Source organism: Molothrus aeneus, chromosome 2 (genome assembly GCF_037042795.1).
Source record: "Molothrus aeneus isolate 106 chromosome 2, BPBGC_Maene_1.0, whole genome shotgun sequence".
NCBI classification, from domain to species: domain Eukaryota; kingdom Metazoa; phylum Chordata; class Aves; order Passeriformes; family Icteridae; genus Molothrus; species Molothrus aeneus.
This window is the reverse complement of record NC_089647.1, coordinates 91,062,346-91,084,964: the sequence shown is the minus strand read 5'-3', so window position 1 is coordinate 91,084,964 and position 22,619 is coordinate 91,062,346. Positions and strand designations below refer to the sequence as shown.

At 38.3% G+C, this 22,619-nt stretch overlaps 1 protein-coding gene and 1 long non-coding RNA gene across 3 annotated transcripts in view; one reads left to right on the top strand and one right to left on the bottom strand.

Annotated features, from left to right (window-relative positions):
- CUL4A (cullin 4A) overlaps positions 1-18,155 on the top strand; it is a 34,329-nt gene extending 16,174 nt beyond the window's left edge. The window contains exons 10-20 of the mRNA XM_066545290.1: positions 2,070-2,188; positions 4,646-4,838; positions 6,209-6,313; positions 8,011-8,121; positions 8,516-8,601; positions 9,578-9,685; positions 10,887-11,000; positions 11,904-12,009; positions 15,053-15,225; positions 16,118-16,270; positions 16,555-18,155. Coding sequence (XP_066401387.1) covers positions 2,070-2,188; positions 4,646-4,838; positions 6,209-6,313; positions 8,011-8,121; positions 8,516-8,601; positions 9,578-9,685; positions 10,887-11,000; positions 11,904-12,009; positions 15,053-15,225; positions 16,118-16,270; positions 16,555-16,650 — 1,364 coding nt within the window. The 3' untranslated portion in view covers positions 16,651-18,155. The remainder of the gene's footprint in view (positions 1-2,069; positions 2,189-4,645; positions 4,839-6,208; positions 6,314-8,010; positions 8,122-8,515; positions 8,602-9,577; positions 9,686-10,886; positions 11,001-11,903; positions 12,010-15,052; positions 15,226-16,117; positions 16,271-16,554) is intronic.
- LOC136553631 (uncharacterized) lies at positions 16,639-22,600 on the bottom strand. Of its 2 annotated transcripts, XR_010783193.1 has the most exons (3): positions 22,496-22,600; positions 21,884-22,121; positions 16,639-16,814 (listed from the first exon to the last, which is right to left on the bottom strand). It is a non-coding gene; the product is annotated as an uncharacterized lncRNA (long non-coding RNA). The 2 variants fall into 2 exon arrangements; XR_010783192.1 differs by lacking the exon at positions 16,639-16,814 and having other exon boundaries at positions 21,704-22,121.
- Between the last annotated feature and the right edge of the window lie 19 nt (positions 22,601-22,619).

Genomic DNA, 22,619 nt, shown 5'->3' with positions numbered 1-22,619 from the left:
ACTTTTTCTTGATTTACAATGTGTATGAGCCATCCATGTAAATATGGAGAGACTTTTACATTTTTTGAGCTCTCTGATTACTGTGCTTCAGGACTCCAGGATTGTTGGATCAGGTTTTGCATTCTATGTCTCCACTGGAAAAAATAGTAAAAAAGCTTCTGTCATCACTTGACTTGCTTAGTTTTCTGTATTTGTTTGATCTAGGACACATTTTAATTTGCTTATGACATCTTAGTATTCTGTTCAAGTAGAAGAAGATGCTGCCTTTTGTAGGTTTTCTACATTAAGTCAAGGAATGTGAAGTAGTCAGTTTGATACAGGAGTAAAAACCTTAAAAATACAGGGGCTGTATAAGAAACCTTTTTTCCCTTACATTAGTATAACTGCTGATGACTAGATATTTGGGGTCAGATCTAGTGGTGGGGGGTTTTTTTGTGAGTAAATAATAGATTTTCCCAAGGCTATAGCAGTGCTTTCTGGAAGCTCTGTGAAACCTTTTATCAGAGGACTTTGCTGCATATCCTTTTTGTTTGTCAAATGTGTGACTAAGTATTTTTTTCAGTTACACAGCTCATATTAGAGGAAGAGGGAAGGCTGTATTTTGTTATCTAGATTATAATAAAGCAGATAGTGTTCTTTAACTGAATAGGAGGTGTCTTTAACTGAATAGGAGGTAATGGGATGGGCTTTTCTTGATTAAGAGAGCTGGGGTTATTTAGCATGGAAAAGAGAAGGCTCCCAGGAGACCTCACAGTGACCTTCCAGTGCTTAAAGAGGGCTTATAAAAAAGAGGGGGCAGATGGCGATAGGTCAAGGGGGAATGGTTTTAACTAAAAGATGAGAGATCTGAGTTGTTAGGAAGAATTTCTCTACTATGAGGCTGGTGAGTCACTGGAATATGTTGCTCAGAGAAGCTGTGGATGCCCCATCCCTGGAAGTGTTCAAGGCCAGGTTGGAAGGAGATGGGAGCCAACCTGATCTGGTGGAAGGTGAACCTGCCAACAGCTGGGGATTGGAACAAGATCTTCCAATCCAAGCCTTTCTGTGGTTCTTTGATTTCCAGGATTTTAATTCCATGTTCAATGAAAAGAGAGCACTAAAACTCTGTATTCGGGACTGTGTAGTCTGTTGTCTTACATTTAAAGTATGTCTATTCTTCTGATATCTCAGAAGTTTAGGAAATCTCAAAACAGCAGACAGAAGTTTACCTGGCATTGTTCTTGAACACTGCTTGCCTTTCTGAACACGTATGAACACTGTACACGTATGTACAGTGAAAGTATTTTTAAGCTGAAGAATATAGCAGAACATGGAATAATTTGGTAGTGATTTGCAAATCAGTTTTTAATATAATTTAAAAATTAGTGTTACAAAATATATTTGGTGAAGTAGGGCAGTTGTACAGTGTCAGCTATACTGATGTTGAGAATTGCCCAACCTGTGTAAAATCAAGCTTTTTGTTTTTTAAAAAAATGTCATAAATCTTTGATGCTATGCTCTGGTATTACTAAAGCCTCTGTAACTGACACCAAAGTACTTCTGATTACACTGGAACTACATTTGCCATACTCTCAAATGGAAAAAATGTGTATGAAGTTACTTGCTTGTTACATTCTTTAGGCTTCACTTCTCCATTTGTTAGCCCAAAGCTTACTCTCATGTCGGGTGAATCAACAAAGCAAAAGTTGCTTTGAAAGGAATTTGTAATCTTAATCTTGTGTTATTCCATTGGTAGGAGTGTAGATTGTTCCCAGCACATTCTTAATCTAAAAACATGGCTCACCCTGCTCCACAGGAAAAAATCGTGTGAAGTATTTATCATTAATTTTAGGGCAGTTTATTTCATCTAGCTTCCTGTTTTCTTTAGTGGTTCTTGGTGAAACTATACCCTTGAAGTCAAGGTCTCTTCATAACCATTCTGCAAAAGGCTCACAATCACCACCTTGTTGGAAAGTATTTCAGTTGAAATAGTAGTATATTCTCTAATAGATATATTCTCTAATATATTTCTAATTGTATTTATGTAACTGTATTCAAATTTCCTTTTTTTCTAATTGAATTTTTTTTAGGGCTTGATAGCCTGCTTGATGAAAATAGAATATCAGATTTGACCCAGACATACCAGCTGTTCAGCCGGGTAAAAGGTGGGCAGCAGATCCTTTTGCAGCATTGGAGTGAATACATCAAGGTATGTCAAAGATCTATTACTAATGTAAAAATTTATGCTGTTACAAATTGCTTCTGTTAAAGTCAAGAATAATATATAGGTGTATCACCAAACTTCTGTTTTAACTAAATATGGGGAGGGATGTTAATGCTTCTGCCTCAGTAACAATCACATGATAAGAAACAGCAACACCCACTTTGGTTTTAAATTTCTACTTGGAAATTGCTTTCCTTATAGGTTTGAACATTATACAGGATGGTTTTGGTTGCATTGCTTTAAATAAAACCACGTGCACATGCGTTTAGACTATACTGGACTGTACTATGTGTTGTTTTGCTGCAAATACACTCAAGTGTTTACATACCTGCAAAACCTGTTATTCTGCTGCAGCTTAGGCAGTGCTACTTGTAATCAGCCTACAACAATGCTGATGGGTTTTAAAGCTGTTGGGAAGGGAATGCTCCTATTGAAAATAATCCATCAGTCCTATTTAGATGGTTTGGGTTTGTTTGTTAGGCATAGTATCCATAGAGTATGCTGCCCCAGAGAGCTTGCACTCTAGTGCTCTTGCAAGATGAAGGCAGGAAAGTGTCACTGACAATTTTTCTCCCTGGAATTGATAATTCCTTATGTCAGGGCTCTCCCCTGAATTGCCTATGTGTTCATCAACCCTCAGGATTAAGTGCACAATATCATTTCATTCCAGAGGTGCATTTTCTGCATACCTATGTCTGGAGCTCAGCATGATCCACCAGTGCTGCAGCTCATGGTAATGGAACATGGTTACCCTCTGCCCCAGGACTGAGGAGGAGTTTATTCCTTAGGGTGTTGCCCAGTTGAATGGTGGTGCTGTGGCTGAGGAGGATCCTCCTTCTTCCTTTCTCCCAGACCATGCTCATCACTTAATCCTAGTGCTGCCTGCCACTACACAGGCTCTCCTGTGATCTGTTTTATCACAATACCTGGGCAAGGTCAGTTTAATCCCAGGTTTAGTGAGCTAAGGAGACTCACAGAAAAGTCTATTTGCTGGTCGAAGGAAAGAAGTAGGAGTTCAAGATGGGAAAAGGAATAAGGAAAGGAATCTCATAACAGCTGTTAAATTGGATTATCATACCATGTGTTTCACAGAGTCAGACTTCTTACAGCTTTAAGTTGGTTGTGTACCTACTCAAAAACCTAGAAAGCCTTTTCTGTAAGTGTCAGTAAATCTCCTTCCAAACATTGTGTGACAGTGAAGAGAGCCTTCCAGAACTTCTAATGTTTATCTTGTGAGCCAATTTACTGTGGTAAGGCTCTGTGTTCCATTGCAGTCACCCTTTTGTGAATTCAGAGGTGCCATTTGGCTTTTTGCATCTCGGTTTGCTGTTTCAGAATGGGGGGGAAAGCCTTGCAATTTATGAATATGCCTGGTAGAGACTGTGAGATGCTGCAATGTTGTGTTAATGTAGGGGAAATTGTGACAAGTGGAAGATCTGATGGACTAGCTGAGCACCAGAGGTCTCTTCCAGCCCAAACTGTTCTGTGATTCTGTGATACACATGTTGGTTCTAAGTACCTTGGGAGCCTTGTGTTCAGCTTTACTCTGAAATGGTACTTGAGGAACATCTCCATGAAAGATGACAGTAGCTAATTAGACAATGCAGTGGAAATTCTGAGGCTGGAGAGGAACTTCCCCCATCTCTTCTACTGTTGTTGGCTAACATACTTCAGTTGGCCAAAATATACTCATTGATTACTGTTTTGCTTTTGCTTGTGCTGTGCCCTCTTTCTCACCTTGGAAAACTGATTGTTCAGTCGAGGGCACTGATCAGTGTTACTAAGCAAATGTTAATTGTCCAGTAGGTGAAAATCCTCCTTTACAGGATATTTTAGATATCCATTAGACAAATGGTGTTCTGTCTCTGAGATAATAAATGCAGGAGCAGGAAGAGAAAGTCAGGTCTGTGGCTGCTTCTTGTGCCTGAGAAAGTTTTGTTTCCCTGCAAGTCAGCTAGGACCATTTTGGTTTAGAGCCCTCGATGAAAAAGAAATCTTTGAGGGCTCAGCAGCAGCCCTCAAAGTTTTGCTACCTGTTTAATCAGTTAAGCTCTCTAGTGGGTTTAATAAAAATAGTGCAAAGTTTTCCTTTATACTTAACATTTCTGAGGCAGTTTCCATTTAATTTATTTTACATGAATCATAGTTCTGTATCTCACTGTGAACTTGCACATCATAGTCATGTCTACTGTATATTTTTTTTACTTTTGTCTTAAATGTAAATAATCTTTAAATCAAGCACTAATGTTTGAAATCCATCAATGTGTGTCTAGTTTTTATTTTGAATGTCAATGCATCTCATTTTTTAAAAACTTGAAGTCATAAGCAGTTCTGTAAATAAATTAATTTTCCTATGATACTTTTTATAAGGGTAAATGTGTCTGTTGGGGGAGATAGGTAGCACTCTAAAGTATTTTACTATCAAAAGTGTTTGTTTTACAGAACTTTGGGACAACAATAGTGGTTAATCCTGAAAAAGACAAGGATATGGTGCAAGAGCTACTAGATTTTAAGGATAAAGTGGACCATATCATAGAAGTGTGCTTTCAGAAAAATGAAAAATTTATAAACTTGATGAAGGAGTCCTTTGAAACATTTATCAACAAGAGACCAAATAAGCCTGCAGAATTGATAGGTACACAAATATTTTTCTGTAAAATATTTCAAAAATCTATAAAAAGCATGGTAATGCTGCTGAGTGTGCTAGTGCAATAGTGGTGCAGTTGCATTCTGCTTTAGGAGACTGGTTTGGGGACAGCCCTGAGAGCCTGGGTGTGCTGCCAGGGGGCTGCTGGAGCTTGTGTCACCTCCTGTCCCTGCACTGCTGCTTGCACAGGGCCTGGTGCTAACAACTGCTCGCTGCAGCGCTGGGCTGCCACGGGAGGAACTGCTCAGGGGGAGAGCAGCTGTGACAAGTAAAGGGGAACTGGCTTTAACTCTGGTAGTAGAGGAGTTCTGTGGATGTTCTGGATATCTCTGAAAGGAGTAAGTGCACCCCATCCATCTGTCTTGAAGGCTGAAGTTGGGTTAACAATTTTAAAGCCTTCAGATGCAAGGAGTTTCAATAGAGGGGAAAAACCCCACTACCTTGACAGGAGAACTCGTGCTTATTAAGGGGAAAGATAATAACAAATACTTTAAAAATATTTTTTAGCTTATCCCTGATCAGGCAAAAGCTATCCTGACAGTCTTGCCTGCTGAAAAACTGGAGCTGTGGCATTTTACACCAGGAGAGGATCCTGCTTCTTGGTTGTTTGTTTTTCCTCTGTACTTTGTTTTGCCTTTATTTGGCTGATTTTGCTGTCTTCGTTCTAAAATCAGCTTTTTGTAGGACAGATTGCACAACATAGTGATACAGGTTAAAGCCATTATATGGGCTGTTGTCATTTGTGGATCATGGTGTCCCAGCTCCCACAAAGGTTTTCTTCTTACACATAAGGTTGTATAAGGATACTAACATGGCTTAATAAATACTTAGCTAAATTCAAGGCTTAACCCTATTTCTGGCATTCTGAAACTACTAACTGGAAAGCATTGCTTCTGTTAAAATTTTAATATGCTCCTACCAAGGAGCATGAGGGACATGGTAAAGATCTACAAAAGTATAGTCCTCTTTATGTTGTTTGTTTCTGTTTCTCATAAAATACATTCATATACATTGTACGCTTCCAAAACATTGTCTTTCAACAAGTAATGTGGTTGTATGACACAAAATATGGGAATTTCTAATGTAGTAATTATTATACTGTATTCATTTTTTGCCTTGGACTATTCCTTTTTGCAGTACTTTTCCATTATATATAGTAGGATTCCAGTAATACAGTAGGGCTCTGTCATTCCACTGAACACAGGGATGGGAAAAGGGAAAATAGAAAATGTAGTGCTTATCCTATGTTTTAACATATATTAGTTCTTAACACATAGTAGTATTTCAAGCAGGAGATGCTTAAGTTGGTTATTTTACATCTGTTTTTTAAGCTGTTACTTAATTTTATTTATTTGTAGCAAAATATGTGGATTCCAAGTTAAGAGCTGGTAATAAAGAAGCAACTGATGAAGAGCTGGAAAGAATCCTTGACAAAATAATGATCATATTTAGATTCATTCATGGTAAGCAATAGCAATTCACTGTTGATGCAATTAAAACTGTTCCCTTTGCTATTAGCAGGGCTGCTTTCCTCTGAATGCAAGAGATCTTTTTCTGCATGATTTTCTGCTCAACTCTGTCTTTAATTCAGGTTGCCTTACTCTTGAAGAAGCACAATAAATATACAGGGGAGGACAAATAGTTCTGTGGAGATTAGCAAGTTACAGACCTTTCAGAGTCTTGTGAGGGGAGACCTAAGAGTTAGAGGTGTTGCTGGAAGATTAGCATAAATTAACCATAGCTGTAACCTCAATTTCTCCTCTAATGACCGTACAGAATTTGCTGTCCACTTATGTATGTTGTAGGTACAAAGCATGAAAACCCAGCAACTCTCCTTGACTTCTCTTTTCTCATGATAGCTGAGAAGGAACACAGAGGAGGGCTCAAAATGACAGGAAAAAGTGTTATTGCTGAGTTTCACTGCCTTTGAAATGCATTTCTCTCATGAATTAGCAAATCCCCCCTGTCTTAGCAAAAACCTTGAATGTGTTAGGATTTTTTTTTCTAGATGGGCTATCAGAAAAACCAGTGGTCTAATCCAATATAAATGCATTGTCACTGCTCTGGGGGAGGTGGAATGTGTGTCCTGGGCTGGGGTGGAATAGCAAGAATTACCTAATTCTGTATTAGTTTGTCTGAGATCTGTGGGGTTCTCTCCTCAGAAAAATCCCAAACAAGTACAATATGATGGGAAAGCAGTTGAGTCATAAAGTAGTATCATTTGCATAATTGAATCATAATTGCAGCATTTTGTCAGATGGAGATGGTGAATGAAAACAGTTGTACTGGCAGCTTGTCAGCCTAAGAGAATAATTTTTGTTAATCTGAAACTTTCACCAACTCTTTTTCTCTTCATAGTTTTTGTATTACTGAGCTAAAAGCATGGATTTTATTTTGAGCTGTCTGGTACATAAGAGCTCTTTCAAGAACAGATGATAATTAGTAAGTAGTTTCTAGGTATTGGCCTTTTTGATAATATCTTGATGCAGCTGGTTCATAAAATTTCATCAGGACAGGATGGAGAAGGAAGAAGACTATTACAAGATGCCCAAATTGGAAGCTGTTCACAAGGAATTATGAGGGGCTACTGTAGGCAGCACAAGTAGTGCCTTGGGTTACAGTAAAATTTTTCCTCTTAAAAGGGAAACACCTTGCACTGTCATATGGGAGAAGTTTGGATTTAAGGTGTGAAAGTTTGTGGGTATCTATATGACTCTTTCATTTCAAAAGGCTATTGGCAAACCATGTGAGAAGACTTCTGTTAAATTTTCTTTCCCTCAGGCTTTTAAAATATATTCTTTAATATCTAGAAAACCTTCCCCCCTTTTTTTTTCTTAATAAATCAGACCAGTGGAGGGAAAATGTTCTTCTGGACCTCAGAGTAATTTCATTTGTTTTGTAGCTGATCCAGTAGGAAATACAAGGCAGCTCAAGTTCCTGGGACAGAATAAAAAGAAATAAGTAAACATTTTGCAAAATAGATTAAAAATTATTAAAATATAAAAAGAACAAATTGTCTACATGTTTTTCTTCAATGCTACATAATGAATATTCTTCTAATCAGCTTTTCATGAGAAAGGCTTATGTCACAAACCTGAAGGGCAGTGATGCAGATAGAATGTATAATTTCATTTTATTTTTTGTTTCAATTTTTTTACAGGGAAAGATGTGTTTGAGGCTTTTTATAAGAAAGACTTAGCCAAAAGACTGCTGGTTGGAAAAAGTGCTTCAGTAGATGCTGAGAAGTCCATGTTGTCAAAGCTTAAACATGGTAGGTGTCTTCAGATGTGTTAAATTTGTATTACTTTCTGGCATGCAAATTTGGAATCCCTATTTTTTCATGCTCTTAAGAAGTGATAAGCCAAATTTTAAGTAATAGCTGTTCAGCTCTTAACTTAAAAATATTAAGGGAGGATGTAAAGTGTGTATATATATATCAGACCTTTCATTATGCTCAGCAACAGCTATAAGGCTGACTTCTTAGGTATGAGACTGGTTTATTTAATGTACCTACAGAGGAGCAAAATCCTGTAACAGTACTTATTTGTGGGTGCTCTGTAACCTGGTAAACGTGGCTCAGCTGTCTCAGGTGAAATGTTTATCACTTAACTTCTGTGCTTCTTTGTAATTGTGGCATCTTTGGGGTTTTTTTTTGTGTGTGACAGAATGTGGTGCTGCTTTTACCAGCAAACTGGAGGGCATGTTCAAGGACATGGAACTGTCAAAAGATGTCATGGTACAGTTCAAGCAGGTACATTAACTTTTGTATGCTAAATTTTTCACAGTCATGAGGAGACATTTAATGGTGCTATCCCTTGGAATAAGCTAAAATTAAACAAAACTGCTTTTGAGCAAGTCCTAGTAATAGTGTCTACTTGCCTTTCTGTTTATACAACAGAATTTATTTATTGTGTACAATAATTTTACAATTTTATTTGATTCCTTTTAAAGCAAATTAGTCTAAATACCACATAGTAATTTAGTTGACTGACATCCTTGGAAGTCTGTATCCCTTCGTTCTGGTAAACTGGTGCTGCTCTGATGAATTTGTTTGAACAGCCCACACCAGAGAAACTCCCTGAAGGTTGCTAAGTGCACAGAAACTATGCATATCTCATCCCCAGAGTTTCCAGCTTGTTGGTGACTGATGAAGGCTTGCAGGAAATACTGTACATGCTCACCCTGTTGTTGCATTTCTCTCTGGGTACTTGTTTTGGGGCCTTACTGAAGTCAGGATGCTGGGTTAGAGACCTGACCCAGGACAACACCTGTAATAAAATACTGTAGTGACTCTTCTGTCCCAGATTTTGCAGTCTGGCCTGACTGATGCTCTACTCCAATTACATAAAAAAGTTTTGTCTAACATGTAGAAGTCCAAGGGGATCCTTTTGATCTTACAGTCCTTGCCATGGTTTCTTTTCTTTGGCTTTATCTGCATGTGATTAAAGTTTCTTTGACCTTAGTACCCTCTATATACAGAGGTCTAGAATATTTCAAGGCATGTTGATCTTTTCTTTGTACTCCCAACCACTTGCTGTGTTTTGAAGTTGGGGAAGTGGTCATTAGATAGTTACTCAAAATTCTGGTAGAGCATGTCTAACCAAGGTTGTGGCCTGTAAGAATTTTTAGTTGTTATACTAATCCTAAATTTCTAACTTGAGTATATAAGTTTTCTAATTTAGTATCCAGATAGCATACTTGAATAATTTTTGTCTCTTCTATTTTAGTATATGCAGAACCAAAGTGACCCAGGAAATATAGACCTGACAGTAAATATATTAACTATGGGATATTGGCCAACTTACACACCTATGGAAGTCCACTTAAATTCAGAGGTTGGTGTTTGAATTCTTCTAAATACACTTTACCAAACGAAATCATTATCACAGGGTGCATTAATGCCCTTTATTAAAATTACATAAATACCTTAGATATCTAGCAGAAAAATTTAAAGTTTTTCTGCTAGATATCTAAGGCGTTTATGTAATTTTAAGGATTCCAGAATTGCAAAAAATAGAACGTAGTGGATAAAGTCCACTCTTTTCAGATGATTATTTCACTCAGTGTGGGTTTTTTTTTTACCTGCATAATATCATTGCCTTACTTAGCATTGCAGTCAGTTACTTAAAAGTTTGAAATTGGTCAGTTCACCTTAATTTAGTCAGTCTTTAACTACGCTGGTTAGGCACTTTGAACTAGTCAATAGTTATGTTTTTGCAAGTTCCTTTTTTCAAAGATCCGTCATCTCTTCCCTGCAATGTGTCACACAAAACTATCCCCTGCATTTAAATTGTATTTGCTTGTAAAATGATTGCTTCCAAGTTGAGAGATTCTTGCAAAGCTCCTTCCAGTAGGGATTTAGGTTGAAATGTGTATTTGGAGCCCCTGTTTCCTACAATATCTTGTTTGATCAGAGGTATGGAAAGCACTTCAGAGGCACAGGTGGTAATGGGAGTTTGGAAGATATGGAAGCTCTGGTACTCCTGTTTCTGAGGTGTCTTTTCCTCTGTGGCAGACTACTTCTGAAGGGTCCAACCTGAGCAACACATCATGAAAAAGGAGGGGTAGAACCCCCTTAGTTGGAAGTAAGAGGGTGTAAAATAGTGGCATTGGACTGGAGTTCCATTCCATCCACAAACTACAGGAAGAACTTAAGGGCAGATGGTACTAGCCAGTATAAAGGCGTGAGATGGATGCTTTTTGTCCCATGACTTCTAGGTCAGATTCAAGTCAGGGACAAAACCAGTATCTCTTTTGAGGTTTAAAACCCTTTACAGGCAGTTTATTTTACTGTTATTCAAAACAAGGAAATTAAAAACCCAAGGAAAATGCAGTTATTTTTGAATTGAGGCTTTCTTATATGCATAGTAGTACCAGTGTACTTGAGAGCAAAATTTTGCTCTTTGGGTTTAAATTTTTCCCATAAAAGAACCTATTATGAAACATGGTTGAAGAGAATAAAGAAATTACATGTGTGAAATCATTTGGTATCACTGCAAGATATAATGCTAGTGTTTTTTTCTCTTTTCTTAATAGATGATAAAGCTTCAAGAAGTATTTAAAACCTTTTACCTGGGAAAACATAGTGGTCGAAAACTTCAGTGGCAGACCACTTTAGGACATGCTGTCCTAAAGGGAGAATTTAAGGAAGTAAGTTTGCTTACATAATGCTTTGCCTGTTAGGTTAAAATTTAAGTCAATTATTTGGAATCTAATCATGTGTTGCGTAATATTTTTGTGGAGGAACAATCACAATTCAGTACTGTTATTTTGTACAGAAAGTAGGCTTTTTTTTATTAAACTGAAATACCACCTAGCTAACAAGACAACAATATTTGATAGGAATTGTTTCTCATTCCAATAAATTAAGTTGTAATAAAGCAAGAAATAAAAACAAGAAAGAATACGGCATTTTTAATCTGTAATTTGGGATTGTTTTGATTGTAGAAATCCTGGTGATGCTTTTGGTACGCTTGACATACATAAAGAGACTGAAGGGTGTTAGTCATGTGATGGCTGTGGTTAAAATTTAATGCTTGTTGAATATTTAACTGTTAAATAGCTGCACTGTTTGTTCATGTGGTTCTGTTTTGTCTCATGCAGTATCTTACCTTGTAATAGTGCAGCTTCACTAAGCCACAGCAAAGACAAAAATTCTTGAATTCCTTGAATTCTTTTATTAACTCATTTTGAATATTAACTTGAGTTAATTAGACAAATTCACTCTTGATGGTGGCAACACCATAAATGTCATATATTGTAATTAAAATGAAGGATTCACTTCATTACATACAAGGCCACCCTAACAAGTTTTTGCTATGTATTGTATTGTTACTGTTAGAGCAGCAAAAAAAAGGAGATTTTATAAATATCCCATTTTCCCAATACTCCATTCAGGCAAATTCTTCTGTGTGCCAGGCATTCTAAAATGCATATCCATTCTTCTAGAAACAGAAAAATAAATGTATACTTTCTGTAACTGTCAATTGTAGGGGATACAATAGAAAATTCTCTGAATCTATTTCTATCTATTATGTGTTGTTTCTCTTTTAGGGGAAGAAGGAGTTTCAAGTATCGCTCTTTCAGACATTAGTATTGCTTATGTTTAACGAAGGAGATGAATTCAGTTTTGAAGAAATTAAAATGGCTACTGGTGTAGGTAGGAAGAACACTTTCTGATTTTTAAATTTATTCATCAAGTGATCGGCAATTATGATTTGGTATGTGAAGGCCTAATTTTAAGAAATTTTTCACGATCATTAAGACAAACTTCATGTGCCAAAAGCATACACACACCAAAAGAGATGAGAACACACTGCAGGTGTTTCTTAGTGTATTTTCTTGGTGTGTAAAATTGACCCTTCACAAAATTACTAGTGAGAGCTGTGTGGCATGTGGTACTAACAACCTATTAGATTTACAAAATGTTTCACTGCAATTCTTAAAATGTAAGTGGTGATAAACACTGTTGTGTGTACAGATTATTTTTGCTCTCGTTTAGTTTCACATACTAGATTTTGAAAATTACCTGCTTTAGAATGCTCTCAGTTGGGGGTGATTTAAGAGAGTATTTTCAATTGAACTGTTCTGAGAGCTCACCTGCCTGTTGCCCATTCCTGTCGCTGGGGTTCCCCTTCACAGCAGGTCTGATCTGTTCAGAGCAGCACTGTGTGGTGGGTTTGTACTTTGTAGCTTTCTGCCTCTGCACTTGAACCTGAAGGACAAAGCTGAGGAAGAGTACAGTTTTCTCTTTAACCATCTGCAGTGTCTGTCTTGTGTTTTTATGTTCCTTGGTGAGCTTTTTCCCCCAAATTCTTACACTCTCTTGAAATAGTTACAGCAAGAACACTGTCATCATTACTCTCTGCAGTTTTGGCATCAATCAGCAGCTTATACCCAGTAGTCCTTCATGTGTTGAAACTTAAGATTAGCCTAATACAGCAGTATCTGAAGGAGTATTTGAGCCCTTAGAAGTCCTAAAATATTGTAATATATTTACTAAAAGACTGTTAAATGGGGATACCAAGAATCCTTGCAGTTCAGAATGATGCATTGCAGAAGGAAGTACTGCCTGGGTGCTCCATTGTCTCAGTGTCAGTGCTTCAAGTTACTTAGTCATCCTCTCCCTTAACAGTAAGGGAGCTGAAGAAAATCCATGCCAGTGATAATAATCATCAGGATAGTCTGGAGAGGCACATTAGGTTGGAGCACCCTGTTTACAGAACAAACACAGGTTCATGCAAGCCTGATCCAGGTCCTGCTTTCTCATCTCAAGGGTTGCTGTCCCTTGGAGCTGGCATTCTGGCTGCCTGACAGCAACAGATAAAATCTGCTGCATGGAAATCCATGCCATTATAGCACAAAATAAGGAATTCAATAGACTGTTTTTAAGGCAGATGGCTGGAGTTGCTAGTTGGGAGCTACCTTTATGTCTTTGCACTGATCTCCATGTCTGTATTTCTCTCCCCTTTGGAGATGTAGTATAAAAATTCAGGTGGTAAGGGACAGCTCATAGTCCATGGGGTTCCTGTGAGGCCAGGATGAATAGCATAGAATCACAGAATGGCTGGGATTGGAAGGGATCTTAAAGAGAATCTTGTTCCAACCCCCTGCCCTATCCCCTGGGCAGGGACACCTTCCATTAAGCCAGGTTACTCAGAGCTCCATCCAGCCTGGTCTTGAACACTTCCAGGGAAGGAGCATCCAGGCAACCTGTTCTAGTGCCTTGCAACTCTGACAATAAAGAATTTCTTTCTAATACCTAATCTTTTCTGTTTCAGTTTGAAGCCATTCCCCCCTTTTCATGTCACTACATGATCTTGTAAATTTACAAGTTCCTCTCCATTTTTCCTGTAGGGATTAACTGACCATGGTTGGAACTTGTGTTTTCCAATCACTGTTACAATAAATCTTCATCAGCCTCTTTAATGAGATTGTCCCTGGTACATTAGGACAGTGAGAAAAAGCATAAACTGTTACTCAGAGAAAGAATGGTCACCTTCTCTCTGATTGTGCTTCTTCAAGATATGTTATCCAAATATATTCCATGTTTTTACTTGCCTGTTAAGGGAGCCTCAAGGAGCTGTGGTTTTTACTTCTACTTCAGGGATTGATAGGTAATTGTAAATTCCTTCCCTTTGGCATGCTGTAACCTGTGACTTCACTTGCAGAGCTCCAGAGTGTTTTAACAGCAGCCTTGTTTCAGGCAAAAACACAGCTCAACAATCTGCATTAACTGAGGCTGAAACACACAAAATGTCTCAAATGTCATAAATGCCAGTTTAGCCCACATTGTGTAAAGAGTTTTTTTAAGAAATCATAGAAGGAAGAGTTGGAAGATTAAAAGAAGGAAAAGGTTGCTCTGCGTAAAAGCTCAGATTTTAAAGTATTTTAAAAATAGCAATAGTGTTAATCTTTTACTCAGCTGTACTTCAGCACTAGATTGCAAAACCTTTCTTTCAGTTTTTAGGCTAAAGCTCTGTTCAGGAGATCCAACACATTCAGTGATAATTTTATAGTGTGACTAAAGTATTCTAGAGACTGCAGAGGCTGTTTCAATGCAAAATCTTGATAGAAGACTTTGCAACATAATTAGAATGTTTAAGACTTCATTTTATGTTGTCTTAATGCTTTTAGCCTTAAATATTACTAGATAAAATTTTCCTCACACACTTGTGTCTACTACTTTCCCTTTTTGGGAAAGTTTGACTATAATAGCTGTCAGCTCTACCCTCCCACAAAACTTTGTCCTGTCAATTTAGACTTCTGTATTTTTATTTGATTATGTATTCTTTGCTGTGTGATAAAAACACTGATCAAATCTTGAAATAGGTGGTTTTGAGTTTCTTGTCATACGCTGACTTTTTCTTTTCCAAAGTCCTGTTACCACCACACAAAACTAAAGCAATAAAATTAAGTTTGTATTACTGTGAAATCTTTTCTGAAACTATTTTGGAAGGAAAACTCACTGAGATGAGCATAAATCTGTCTTTTTCTGATCTATATAAATCTGTGCATGCTCTCAGCCTGTGGAAGATGAGACCAGGTTTGAAGGCTGTGAGCTACTTCTTAATTGGAACTTAGTTAGAAGAAAGTATTAACATAAAACCACTGGCTTTTCAATTTATTTCTAGATTAATCCCATAAAACTCTTGATGTTAATGTTTTGTTCTGCTTTCTCCCATATTTGAACTCCTTCACAGAGGACAGTGAATTAAGAAGAACCTTGCAGTCTTTAGCTTGTGGAAAAGCACGAGTACTGATTAAAAATCCCAAGGGCAAGGATGTAGAAGATGGAGATAAATTCCTCTTTAATGGTGATTTCAAGCATAAGTTGTTTAGAATAAAGATCAACCAGATTCAAATGAAAGAAACAGTACGTACTTTTTGCATTTATTCAGTTATGTATTAACTGTTATATAACAGTTTATGTATTAACTGTTTATATATCCCATATGGAAAGACGTAATCTCTTGTATTTTTTGCATATAAAGAAATGAATATTTAAATTCAAATTATAATTAATTTTTAGAGTAGTCAGGAGGACCCTTCACAGAATTACTAGTAAGAGCTGTATGAGGCAATAAAGACTTTAAAATCACTGAAATTGAAAACAACTTAGGTTGCTTCCTGTGCTTGCAAATTTAAATGTCTATATATTAAACTAAAAGGATCTTGTAGATGTTTCAGTCCATCTTAGAAGTTTCTGTGATATTGCTGAACTCATGAATCAAATGTCACCATGTCATTTCTATATTTAGCAGGTAAGAAGGCTATCAAAGTTAGGGTTGTCCCTGATCCTGCAGTGAAAACAAACCTTTTTTGTTGTATCTGAATTCCCATTCTTTACACAAGGTGACATACTCTAATTAACAGTGACTTGTTTCTTTTTGGCCTTTGCATATTAAATTCCCTCAAAGTCAAACTGGAGTTTGACACAAAACACTGCTGTGTTTGGGCTGTCAAAGTGTTATGGGTTCTCTCAAAAATCTTAAGGGAGTTTCTAAGATTTACTTTTATTTACCAAATAATATAAGACACATTTTTTCCTTTACATTATCCTGAATTTTCTCTTTTACTTGCTTTAGCAGTACACTTCAGAAATCACTTAGCTCTTGGAATGCAGTAATGCATGCATCTGTCTCAAAGATAAATAAGAATGCACAAATAAGAGCTTCATTTTATTGTGAAGGTTAACTATAGAGATAGAATTAATAAAAAGTAGCAACAGAGGGTGATATGATTTGTGGTGTTGTATTGCTCTTTAGGTTGAGGAACAGGTCAGCACAACTGAAAGAGTATTTCAGGACAGGCAATATCAGATTGATGCTGCTATTGTACGAATAATGAAGATGAGGAAGACTCTTGGTCATAATCTTCTTGTTTCTGAATTGTATAATCAACTGAAATTTCCTGTAAAGGTAACTCATGTTTTTGTTTGTCAAACCATCCTAGATTTATCTTAATATATGTAATATATGTTTCTATTCAGCTTGTCTATAAGAGCATGAAATGTGAAATATCATAGAATTAAACCCAAAGATGAAGTTATTGAGTGAACAGAAATAAGTCAGAGTATCATACTACATCAATTACATACTATGATGCATTTATGCATTTCTTATGCAGCTTTTAGCAGTATTTTTTTTATATATGTTTGCCTTTGTATTACTAACTGTTATACTAATCTCATCTTTTCTTGTAGCCTGGAGACTTGAAAAAGAGAATTGAATCTCTCATTGACAGAGACTATATGGAGAGAGACAAAGACAACCCCAATCAGTACCACTATGTTGCATAAAGAAGAAGAAATAGTTTTATTTAAAAAATTTTAAAAAACCTTAAAAAATAAAAACCAAAATCATCCACATGTATCTTTAGGACACCAAATACATATGCTGTTCCAGACTTTCCTTTTAGCAGATTTCAGGTTGATGTACATTATTCAAGCAGCTGCATGCACTGCTGTGGAAAAGAAGCAAAATGACATGTTAATTGATCACCTTTGTCAAGACTTCTTACTAATTTTAAATGCCCTGGGGTTTTTTTCTCCCTTTAGTTAATCTTTTGTTCTCTTGGGTTCTTCAAAATTTAGTTTTACCGTTTTCTTTAACAATGTCATTGAAGTTGGATGGAAAGGTAAAACCACCTGTGTGAGAAAAACTTCTGTTATGGATGCAAGTCTGGTTTCTTCATTTAGGTGTTCCTAACTGCATCCACAAAGTCCCTAAATGCTGCATTCTTTAGCTACAGTTACAACTTGGGTAACTTTTTAAAAACCCTTCATTGATGAACATGTATGTACAAGCAGTGTTGTTGAAATACACTGAAGTTTTGCACCATGAAAACCTTTAAACTCGTGTTCAGTTAATTTTCTTCCAAGTTATTTCAAACTTCAGGCTGGTTTGGATAAATCAGGTTTTGAAGTGAGATTCTTGAAGTGCCAAGAGGACAACTGCATTCATGTGTGTACTGAGCTGTTGGATACTTTAGCTAAAATATGGATTGTTCTATTATTACTACTTCTGCTGGCTTGGGTGGCAAAGATTGGATTTGAGTCAAGGAGGCCCTACCTCATTTTAGGGCAGCAGGTGTATTTCACTGTTCCTGTAATTGCCGTAACATTTAGTTCTGCCTTGAAAATAACATCCAGGGAACCTACTGTACAGCGTGCTCCACTTTAAGAAAACAAAACCTTTTTTTAAAAAAGTACTTTTATGATCTCAATATTGGGAAAGCATAGCTTTTTGTCTTGAAAGACTAAGGACTTTGTGCGTACTTTGTTACATATTGTACATATGTAAGTTGATTTGAATTAAAGAGTGAAAGATGCTGTAGATCTGTTAGATAACCATAACCATAAGGAAGACACACCTTTTCTGGTAATACTTGCAAGACTGTTTATTTTCCTGATTTGTCTACTGGTATGTTTAATTCTGAAAAAGAGCTACCAAAGGAGTTTTGATCACTACATAAAGGAGAATTTACCTGAGCAATATTTTCTTGAGAGATACCTTACTAAGTTTATGTAATGTGGGGTTTGTGCATCAATTAAAAGGCCACTTCTTAAAGTAAACAGTGCTATGAGGTGACAACTTGTGGAACTATATATTAAAAGTCCTTATTCTGTCCTCTGGTGTTATTAATTGTATTGCATTCTGAAGTATTTTTGTTCCCTTTGTGTTTGGAAACTAAACACATTTAGTTTATTGTATTTAAAGCATATTTAATATTATAATTTAATGTAGACTTATTTTAATATTTGAATCTTCAGTTAATGCAAATAAAATCTTTGATGCATATTAAGTATTAATTTCTTAGCCTTTGTGAGGATGTGGCACTTCAGTTTATTTTTGAGGTTGGCTTTTTAGTGTTCTACCATTCACTTTGTAGTTCAGTTTTTAAGGATATGGAAACCAGTCAGATCCATCTTACCAGACTTCTAAACCAAAAAGGAATATGTGCCTCACAGAAAGGTAATGGCCAGAGAGGCTTAAACCACACTGAAAGCTGGCAGTAGTGTGCAGTAGCTGTTAGGAAGCAGTGAGAATGTCCTGCCTGCCCCTTCTGAACCCAAATGTTCTGGTTCAGTAGTTTTAAACAATAGCTTAAAGCAGTGGTGTTATCCTGAAGATGACTGAAGTGGTTCTGCCTCAAGAAGCAATGTTAATTAAAAGTGCTGAGATATGCAGTTTTTCTTAATTGTCACAGACTAAGGGCTCTTTGGCCACATTATTCTGGTCTAGCAATTAAAAATGAATCGTTCCACAGCAGTGGAAATTATGAAGCCTGTCTTTCTGTGCTGTATGCCCTTGGTACCCAACTGTATCATCCCCTACAAATGACCTCAAGCAGCAGTACTCAGAGGGGTTCTCCTTGGTGCTGCCTTTCTGCTTGTGGCAGTGGGGGTTTTGTCCCTCATCCAGCTGCTCATCTCTACCCATCCCCTTACCCCCTGAACCCACAGAGAATGTCATGATCCCTGAAGACTTATCCAGACTGGTCTGCAAGTGGCTTCAGAGGTTCAAAAGCTTTGGGAGAGATTGACAGGCCAGGTAATTGTGACTCTTTTTCTCAGGTCCTCATTTTTAATTTGATTTCCTCAAATTTTTCTTAATGGGACATGTTATGTGCTAAACCAAACAGGTAAGCAGTTATTTTATGAGTCAGCGTGGAAATCACTTCTTCATAGTGAAACAGCTGCATTTGATTGCTTTTCAGTAGCTGGTGATGGAATTTGGCTGAGCAGTCTGACTGCCTCAATCAGTTGGTTCTTTGGGGTCACATTGCTTGAGTGTACCTGTACCCACAGGGCAGAGGTTGCTAAACGTTTCTTCCTGGAAGATCACCCAGTGCTGAAGATGTTGGGCAGCAGCAAAGTAACAGATGTTCTCAATAGCCCATCAATGTTCAGGTATGTTAGGGAAATCTTGATCTTGGCAATTCAGTGTCCTTAGAACAAATTGTAGAGCAGCTTCTATGGAATCACAAAAATAACAGCAGGAGCCTGGATACAGCTGGGGGCTCTAACTTATCCAAACATATACATTTAAAAAGCAATTTTCCTAAATGTGACATGCTGTTATCTAGCCCAACATTTCCTGAGGGAAAGTGATTGTGAGAACGTCGGCTGGGGGCTGACTTACAGGTGCTTCCCAAGCCTGGCAGTTCCAGCTCTTCTTAGCTCTCCAGCCAACAGCCTCCTTTCTGCCCTCTCCTTGGGCCTTTTTTCCTTAGTTCTGTATTTTAGCTTTCCCTGGATTCCTTTAGCTGAACCTGGGTTTAGCATTTAACTCTTGATCTGCTGCAGCATTTTTCATCCTTTCTTTGTGCTATACATCTTTGAAAAAAAATTACCTTTCAGGTAACTTCAGTGTCTCAATTTGTTATGCAGATCTACCTATACACTGCTCCAGGCAGGGGGCTGAGTGCCTGGGAAGCTGCCCAGTGGAAAAGGACCTGGGTGTGCTGGTTTGGCAGTGGCTGAACATGAGCCAGCAGTGCCCAGATAACCAAGAAGGCCAATGGCATCCTGGGCTGTATCAGCAATAGTGATCCCAGCAGGAGCAGGGCAGGGATTGTCCCCCTGTACTCAGCACTGCTGAGGCCACACCAAAAATCCTGTGCTCAGTTCTGGGCCACTCACTACTCTCTACTACAAGAAAGACACTGAGGGGCTGGAGAGTGTCCAGAGAAGGGCAACAGAGCTGGGGAAGGGTCTAGAACACAACTCCTATGAGGAACAGCTCAGGGAGCTGGAGTTGTTAAGGCTGGAAAAAAGAAGGTTCCAGAAAGGGAGCATTACTGCTGTCTTCAACTGCCTGGAAGGAGGCTGTAGCCAGGTGGGGGCATTGCTCTCTTTTCCCAGGTAACAAGTGACATGATGAGAGGAAAAGACCTCAAGCTGTGCCAGGGGAGGTTTAGACGGGATATTAGGAAAACTTTCTTTACTGAAAGGGTTATCAATCACTGTATCAGGCTGTCCAGGGAAGTGATGAAGCCACGATCCCTGCAGGTATTTAAAAGGCCTCTAGATGTGGTGCTTAGGGACATAGTTTAGTGGTAGGCTAGGCAGTGCTGTGTTGCCAGTTGAACTCAGTGATGTTTGAGGTCTTTTCCAACCTAAATGGTTCCATTTTGTTTGTAGGTTTATTATCTTTGGCAGGTAAGTTCAGGAGAGTGGCCTCTGTACCATGAACTTGGTTAGCCATTCCTAGCAAGTCTCTTCAGAAAGTAGGTAACTGTGTGAAGTCAGGTCATATTCAGCAAAAGGCTATAGGAAAACAGAGTCACATTTTGTGGAAATTCTTTCCTTGTAAAATCTCCTAGCCTGTACTCTGTCTCATTTGTCTGTAGTCTGCCTTGACCTCACAGGACAGTTTTTACTGTAGTAATGGCTCCTAACTCTGCTGGGTGTTTCCCATGAGCAGCCCAATCTGCATCCACAGCTCTGAAGAAAGGCCAGGGCGTGCATCATGGTTCCTATCTGGGCCTGTGAGCATGCTGCATGGCCAGCAGCTCTGTCAGATGAAATGTGTAGTGGCTGGGTATGGACTATGTTTCCTTTCCCTCAGTGACAGCACGAATCTGGACCTCCAGGCTGTGTATATAGCAGCTTTTACAGAAGCTTTAACTTTGTTTGTTTATGTCTTACCCTGCTATTGTGTTTGATTGATGTCAGCCAACAAGTTACCAAGCACTGGGGCTGATGGCCAGCACGGCTGTGCAAGACTTGATGCATTTGTCTAACAAACACCCTGGTAGTACTTGTACTGAAAGGAGGTGGAAATTGATGTGGTGCTGTCTCTGCCCCATTAATAAAGGCCCAGTGAGTTAATGATCCACATCATGAAGGTCAACATCATTCTCTGCTGATAACCTTATGTTCCTTATTTACCAAATTTTACCACATTATTGTTGCTTTATGCAACTTTTTTTTTTTTGTGAGCAATCCAAGCATCTGTAATTTTTCCCTTTACAGATGCCTACTGATTTTCCAGCAGGAGGCAGAATACTGCACACCAAATTTAAACCTGACCTTGGGCCTCCCTTCCCATTTGTCTTGTGGCAGACTTCGTATTCTGCAGGCTTTCCTCCACTGCCAGTGCAGGTTCCAAAAACAGTGATCCAAAATGAGAACAACCCATGTCCCACCTCCATTACCCTCGACCCCTCTGCAGATGAGTCATTCAAACACTTGACTAGAGCTGCTCATTATGTCCTTTTTCAAACTAACTTCTGCTTTTGGCAATGCATGGAAAGAATAAAGATTGCTAGAAGTGCTGCAGGGAAAAACAAACTTAACTAAAATAATGCATTACTGTGTCTAAAAATGCACAGGTAAAAATGCAGCATTAAAAAAGAAATTCATGTTTATAGCAATAGCATTGAAAATGAAAGGCAGATCTGCATGCCGTCCTGGTAAACTTGTCCAGGATGTTTTGGGGAAACAGGAACTGTGAGCGAACTCAGACAGACAGCAAGGAAAGGACAAGTTCACAGCAGCTGAACTTGACTTTAGCAGCTGGAAGTACCTAAATTGCATTTCAAATGGGTTCAATGTAAAAAAGTACGAAGGCAGCTTGGGAGCAGGAATCATTCTGCCTCAGAGATGATGAATCTGGAGCAGCCTGTAGTGAGGAGAGGGACTCTACAGCAGGCGTTGTGAGAAAGCAGAGGACACTGCTAATGGCACACGTTCCAGTCGGACTAGAAACAGGATTGCAGGAGTGAGATCCATCTTCTGGGGTTTCAGATGAAGTAAGCATACCCCTAGCAGTGTGGATAAAAGAGAGCATTGGATTACAAAGTGATCAAACGACCTGGGCTGTCCATTTCCATTACGTCTGAGAATGTTTACAAGCTAACTTCCACCTTCTTTTCTGGTTTTCTCAAAAAAACCCAAAAAAACAAAATAAAAGGGATTCCTTAACAACCATGAGACATCTGAAGCTAGGTGAAATTGCAATTTTTACCCATGCAAACACACGTCATTAACAGTCCCTGTTTTGTCTTGGAACACATGTGACCCATATGTATACCTGGTTATATATAGATAGAACACTTCGGTGAAAACAGACCATCAACTTCCAATATTTTTACACAGCTGGGACTGAATTAATCCTGTGCGAGACGACTGTACTCACCTCAGACTGCCTTTAGCTGCAGTGGCACGCAGCCCAGAGCCCGCTCCCCTCACCCGGCCCGGCTCTCGCGAGATCCTCCCCTCCCTCACCGCCGCTGCCGTGCCCCGGCCGGGTCACGTGACGG